At 35.2% G+C, this 7,500-nt stretch overlaps 1 protein-coding gene across 1 annotated transcript in view; it reads right to left on the bottom strand.

The window, feature by feature from the left end:
• LOC137638430 (DBH-like monooxygenase protein 1) overlaps positions 1-7,500 on the bottom strand; it is a 35,118-nt gene that overhangs the window by 27,277 nt on the left and 341 nt on the right. The window contains exon 2 of the mRNA XM_068370501.1: positions 4,876-5,092. Coding sequence (XP_068226602.1) covers positions 4,876-5,079 — 204 coding nt within the window. The 5' untranslated portion in view covers positions 5,080-5,092. The remainder of the gene's footprint in view (positions 1-4,875; positions 5,093-7,500) is intronic.

The raw sequence follows: 7,500 nt of genomic DNA, 5'->3' as shown, positions 1-7,500 counted from the left end.
AAGAAAATTCTAGTATCAGTAATCTTTATCTATCTAACTGCATATCTGTCTACCTAATGTAAAACCAAAAGCGAGAGACAATGCTTTTTTTTCGCCTAGTTATTAATCCTGTCTGTGGATTAAACTGTAGGATGCTACTTGATTGTCCTGAGAAGACGAGATCCTCTCAATTATCCAACTAAGGAAACTAACAATATATTACAGTCTAATACAATACAATACAACATACAAAGCTGAACATTTGCTTGAGGAAAGGAAATTTGGCAGTTTCAAGATCTGCAAATGTATTTAAGTGGATTTTTATACAAGTTTTAGATCTGAGTTTTTTATCTATCTTCTGTTTATTTTATTTTATTTTCTCTTAAATTAAAACAACCAAATAACTATCAGTTGGTCTACTCCAATTACACCCGAGAGACTTCTTATAATTACACCGGAAAACTATAGTTGCTTTAGTTACAGGGATATAACTTTGTTGTTGAGAAAGAGGTCACTCGGCCAGAACGTTCTTATCCTTGAAAACGCCATACACAGTTCCCATTGTATTCGTGTATCAGACGAATGTGTGATTCATAACTTCTTTTAATTTACTTGTTCATGACGACACTAATCTTTGTTTATTCCTCTTGCTTTTAAGCTTCCTTCTGAACTTTTATCAATCAATGAGTGCTGTTGCTCAGGATGGAGAGAGAGAGAGAGAGAGAGAGAGAGAGAGAGAGAGAGAGAGAGAGAGAGAGAGAGAGAGAGAGAGAGAAATTCCATGCTACTGCGTACTTTTAATAAACATTCATCCCTCTTACAAATGCATGAACATATGACAAACAATGGTCTATTTGTATCTGAGCCAAAGATGCCAGAATGTAAAAGTTTAATCTATTCGCGTGTTATTTTCTTACAACAAACTTATCGTTCGAGTCTGAATACCAGGAAGTACCGTTCCCTAAAGTAGTGTAGCGTCAATGTGACATGTATAGAGTACAATATGTGATTTACCTCCAGGAAAGGACGATAATAAATGAAGAACGTTCAAAAGGTTTCGTAAATTTCCTGAAGAAATAACTTGAAAAGATCGTTTAACGGCAACTGAATGTCGAAAGCTTCTTTTCAATTACAACAATTTGTTAGTTTATACTCGTTAGGTAACAAGCTATTTGTTCTGAAGACCCGACTTCCCTTTGAATATATTTGGAATTGTCAGGGGTTATTAATTATTTCCAAAACCAGTAAACAAGGAAGCTGGAGATGGAAATCTACCGACAACCTCTCCCCAGCGTTTTTTTTTTTTTTTTTTTTTTTTTTTATTTATTTCATACTTGCTGGTTTTGCAATATTGTAATATGTTTAGTTAAGACAAAAAAAAATCTAAGAAATCGGAAAAAAATATCAACAGTTATAATTGTCAAAAGCGGTGAAAAATATGCAAAGAAATAGTCAGAGAATTGTGTCTGTGGTTAGGCAAGATCATATATTTCTAATCAAATAATAGGACCAGGGAGGGCCAGGCAATGAATGCTCATGACTCAGCAGGCAGACCTTTCGGCTCTCCCAACCCCCACCACCCACCATCTCTAGTTCACAAGGATGGTAAGGTTGCATACACGAAACTTTTATATGTATGTATTATGAATTACGACAAAATATAAATAACATTGGCAACTTTCTTTCTCTTTGTATACGTTTCTTATTTCATTATATTTATTACTCCGTTTGTGCTTAGAAGCGCACTCCTTGTATTTTTGAGAATAGCAAAGTTTTTTCATCGTTATATTCTAATATTGGAATATTTGATCTTGTCTGTAAAATTGATCTATTCTGCTTAAAAACTTTTAAATACATGTTATATCAGTTTTATTATGCGCACACACATTTAATAAGTAAATAGAATTGCATGCCTGGTCTGCTTTTCATATTCAACTTTTCTAACTTTCATCATCATCATCATCTCCTCCTACACTTAATGACTCAAAGGGTCTAGGTTAGATTTCACCAGTCGTCTCTATCTTCAGCTTTTAAATCAATACTTCTCCATTCATCATCTCCTACATCGTGCTTCATAATCCTCAGTCATGTAGGCCTGGGTCTTCCAACTTTTCTAGTGTTTTGTGGAGCCCAGTTGAAAGTTTGGTGAACGAATCTCTCTTGGGTAGTGCAAAGACCATGTCCAAACCATCTCCATCTACCCCTCACCATCAGCTCATCCACATATGGCACTCGAGTAATCTCTCTTATAGTTTCATTTCTAATCCTCCCCTGCCATTTAACTCCCAATATTCTTCTGGGGACTTTGTTTTCAAATCTACAAAATCTGTTGGATATTGTTTCATTGTCATACCATGACTCATGTCCATATAGTAACACCGATCTCATTAAACTGATATATAGCCTGATTTTTATAGGTAATTTCAGGCGATTTGATTTCGAAATTTAACTTAACCTTGCCATTGTCTGATTTGCTTTTTTCAATCTATTATTAATCTCAAATTCTAAATATTCTGTATTAGAGATCATAGTTCCTATATATTTACATGATTCCACCTCATTAATCCTATCTCCTTCCAATGATATTTCATCTTACATTGCATATTCCGTTCTCGTCATCTGTCTTTCTTCTATTTATCTTGAGCTCAACCTCATGTGATATTTCATGTATTCAGGTAAGCAAACTTTGCAAATCCTGTGGTGTTCTACTAATAAGGACAGCGTCATCGGCATACTCTAGGTCAGCTAATTTCCTGTTACCAATCCAGTCCAATCCTTCTCCACCACCCCAAACTGTTCTATGTATTACAAAATCCATGAGGAAGATAAACAACATACTGTAGGTGACAACACATTCCCTTGAAGTAGTTCACTGTTCACTGGAAATTCATTTGATAGGACTCCACCAACATCTACTTTGCACTTGCTGTGTTCATGAACAGACTTAATCAAATTTATATATTTAAGATGAACTCCATAATAACGCAGGACTCTCCACAAAATGAGACGATGCACACTATCAATGGCTTTTTTATAGTTCACAAATGTCATCCAAAGTTGATTTCTATATTCTATATATTGCTGCACCACATGTCTTAAATAGGAAATTTGGTCAGTACAACTTCTACCCATTTCTAAATCCTGTTTGTTCGTCTCTCAGCTTTTCATCAATCTTTCTCTCTTGTCTCTTTAGAATGAGCATGCTATATATCTTTATCATAAATAACGAAAGTGTGACGCCTCTGTAATTATTGCGATCCGTCAGAGCTCATTTTTTTTGCCATTTTCACCAACACTCCTAGTTCCCATTCATCATGCTTTATCTCTTGTAAGTAGGCTACTCTGTGAGTTACTTCATTTTCGGCCAATATCGTCTCAGCAGTTATCCTATCGTATCCAGGGGCTTTCCATCTCTTTAGTTTTTGAATGACAGTAGAATGTTCCTTTTACCTCCCACAATTTTCACCAATGGCGAGTTTTATTGGTTCCATGATTTTAATAGATTCTGATATTCAAAGAAAGTTTATTGTCTCGAACGAAGTGGGTGACCTTATATGAAATGACATTTTTTTTAAAGATATTTCAACCAACCTGTAGCTCAGTCATTCCTTAACCATAGATTTCGGAGTGGGGTGGAGGGGAGCAGCTGATATTTTTTTTGCGTGGAATCAATTACTCCTATGCCAATAAATATATTCAAATGAAATTTTAAGGGATTATTTAAATATATATAAGCTTTTTTCTACCAATTTACATGTTCATACCTGCTATAAGCATGCCCTGGCTGTCACGTTTGTTTGGAAGTGACGACTTTTAGCTAAAAAATCAGGGAGGAGGAGCAAACTAATCCTAGACTTTAACAGACATCCAAATGATTTTCACAGGGTTTGATGGTAGTTATATAAACTACATTCATATAAATTTTCGTATTAATACCTGCCATAGAAAAGTCACAGTAGCCCTTTTTCGATATCCACGGGAGGCCGATTTTACACGGGGCCGTAAATTACTCGTAGATCACTTTACATATCTAAATGAAATTTTCAGAGATTTATGAGATGGATATCTACTTTGTCCATTCCTATTTTCATGTTGATATCTGCCATAGAACAGCCCCAGCAAACGTTTATTTGGGTATGGGTTGATTTATTTTTGGCGCGGAGTAAATTGTTCCTAGAAAAGTTCAAATATCCAAATGAAAATTTCAGGGATTGATGGAAAGCATAGTTTCTTTGGTCCTACCAAATTCCATGGTAATATCTATAATTGAAAAGACACAGCTACAATGTAGCCTTCGTAAATATGTTGTTAAATGTAGTAACATTACAGTGAGCTGCGTGATAGTGAGTGACATCAACGAGGGACAATGCCGATCTCATAAACCATATCCGTCCCGAGTTCAGCTAGTAATAACATGTTTTTCTTATGCTTAGTATAATTTATCCCAATTTGTGTTAAAAAAAGTGAAAAGTTACACAATTATGTAGCTTGCATCCGAAAATAAGCTCTTGTCGTTAACCCCAGTGGGTGTTGCTATTGAATTTAGATTTACCATCACACTACTTTTATAATCTCCTTATTCGTTAACATTATTTATTGACAAAACATATGTCTGAAGGAGAAATTTAGGTTATTAAATAAGTTTCGATTCGTATTACTTGGTAATTATTTGAAAGCAATTATGCTCTTCGGACAAAAATACTTCCCACTGATCAGCTATTAGAAAAACTTTCCGAGCTAAGAGGGCATCCCTGCGAGTCGGTGCAAATCCGCATCATTGAAAAAAAAATAGTATAGGGCTACAACTTGGCCTGTTTTAATAATAACAACAGAATTTTTTACGCAGTTTCTACACTAAATTTCTTAAATATGGAGCAAACATTTTTATCAACTTACTTGTTTCTTTAAATCCGGTGTCCACAAGACAGTGAATATTCCCTCAGGATCCAACACAGACTGATGGGAATGACCAAGGGAAATGTTGTCATCTAATTCAGACAAATGGATCTTCATGTCTGATCTTAGATTCATGTCTTTGGCTGCCACTGACTCCATCCATGTCACAAGAAGGGTCAGGAGCGCTAAGATACTCCAAGCCATAATCGGCAACTCCTGAAGGGAAAAAGACAAGACAAAAGTTGTGAACTTTTGGGTGAACTAAGAAAAATTCAGGTATGCAGAAAAAGAAAATTTTACATTATATTTTGATGACTAAACTTCTAAATCTCTCTCTCTCTCTCTCTCTCTCTCTCTCTCTCTCAGAAGTCCATCTACTTTATATTTGTGACACCAGATAACTTAAAATCTCTCTCTCTCTCTCTCTCTCTCTCTCTCTCTCTCTCAGAAGTCCATCTACTTTATATTTGTGACACCAGATAACTTAAAATCTCTCTCTCTCTCTCTCTCTCTCTCTCTCTCTCTCAGAAGTCCATCTACTTTATATTTGTGACACCAGATAACTTAAAATCTCTCTCTCTCTCTCTCTCTCTCTCTCTCTCTCTCAGAAGTCCATCTACTTTATATTTGTGACACCAGATAACTTAAAATCTCTCTCTCTCTCTCTCTCTCTCTCTCTCTCCCTCTCTCTCTCTCTCTCTCTCTAAAGAGTTCGTCTACTTTATATTTGTGACACCAGACAATTTAGAATCTCTCTCTCTCTCTCTCTCTCTCTCTCTCTCTCTCAAAAGTACGTCTACTTTATATTTGTGACAATAACTGGACAACTTGAAATTCTCTCTCTCTCTCTCTCTCTCTCTCTCTCTCTCTCTCCCTCTCTCTCAGAAGTCCGTCTACTATATATTTGTGAAACCAGATAACTTAAAATCTCTCTCTCTCTCTCTCTCTCTCTCTCTCTCTCTCTCTCTAAAGAGTTCGTCTACTGTGTATTTGTGACACCAGACAACTTAAAATCTATCTCTCTCTCTCTCTCTCTCTCTCTCTCTCTCTCAGAAGTCCGTCTACTATATATTTGTGAAACCAGATAACTTAAAATCTCTCTCTCTCTCTCTCTCTCTTCTCTCTCTCTCTCTCTCTCTAAAGAGTTCGTCTACTGTGTATTTGTGACACCAGACAACTTAAAATCTCTCTCTCTCTCTCTCTCTCTCTCTCTCTCTCTCTCTCTCTAAAGAGTTCGTCTACTGTGTATTTGTGACACCAGACAACTTAAAATCTCTCTCTCTCTCTCTCTCTCTCTCTCTCTCTCTCTCTCAAAAGTCCGTCTTCTATGTATTTGTGACAGTAACTAGACAACTTTCAACTCTCTCTCTCTCTCTCTCTCTCTCTCTCTCTCTCAAAAGTCCGTCTTCTATGTATTTGTGACAGTAACTAGACAACTTGCAATTCTCTCTCTCTCTCTCTCTCTCTCTCTCTCTCTCTCTCAAGTCCGTCTACTATGTATTTGTGACATTAACTAGACAACTTTCAATTCTCTCTCTCTCTCTCTCTCTCTCTCTCTCTCTCTCTCTCTATTGAAAAATCTATTTCCAAACGTTGCGATTTCTTTTCCTACAGGAAATACCATACAAAATATTTAAAGTGATATCCCAATACTTTTATGCATATTCAAAATAGCTCTTGATTGAGTGTACACTCGGGCAGGCTATTCAGTCTGTTTTCTTATTTCCTCTCCTCGCTGGCCAATTATTTCTCTTGGAGCCCTTGGGCATTTAGCGTCCTGCTTTTCTAGCTAGGATTATAGCTTAGCTAATAATAATAATAATAATAATAATAATAATAATAATAATAATAATAATAATAATAATAACCTCCTAAATTTTGGAGAAGAAATAATGTATCTTAACCATATAAGAATATTTTTAGTTTATCGTTGAGTTCAGTACTTGAAGAACTTTAGCTAAAATTTAAAAAAATCCTCTTTTATGTAACTAACCGAAAAACAAGAATGCTAAATAATGCTTTATAACTATATTTATTAGTAAACAAGAGAAATAAATTTTAAAAAGTGGGGATATTATCAGACTAAAGTGATATTTGTACATTAAAACAACGGAATAATCGTAAAATGTCTATGTTGGTATTTCTTACAGATGTTCAAATGCATTAATAGCTCATTCATAGTCTGGAAGTAACAGCAAGCTATAGATTACATACAAATCTAAATAAATACATTGATACATATCTATGTATGGTTATTCAACAGGTTTTTATTGCCATGTCGCTTCAAGATTTTTCCCTTAAATACAGTACATCAGATTAGCGAGATGTTTTAATAAATATATCACATTTCATGAACATTTTATTTCCTCCGTCTTCATTGCTGATGAAAGTTTAAGGAAATGTTAACCTAATTCAACCTATCAAAGAAATATATGCCAAGTGTAAAACGAATCTTTCAGTCAACACCTTCCCATTTTTTGTTTGTTGTAATAAATTTTCCGGCAGTGATGGGTTCAAATAATCTTCTAAAAGATGCATGAACTACTTATTTCAGTGATATTTATATAATTGTTGATTACGTCGGCATAACCTAAAACACGACTTATGGTTTCAGAACATCACAAT

Source organism: Palaemon carinicauda, chromosome 3 (genome assembly GCF_036898095.1).
Source record: "Palaemon carinicauda isolate YSFRI2023 chromosome 3, ASM3689809v2, whole genome shotgun sequence".
In the NCBI taxonomy this organism is placed as follows: Eukaryota; Metazoa; Arthropoda; class Malacostraca; order Decapoda; family Palaemonidae; genus Palaemon; species Palaemon carinicauda.
The sequence above is the reverse complement of the archived record's forward strand: the minus strand, read 5'-3'. Positions and strand labels throughout refer to the sequence as shown.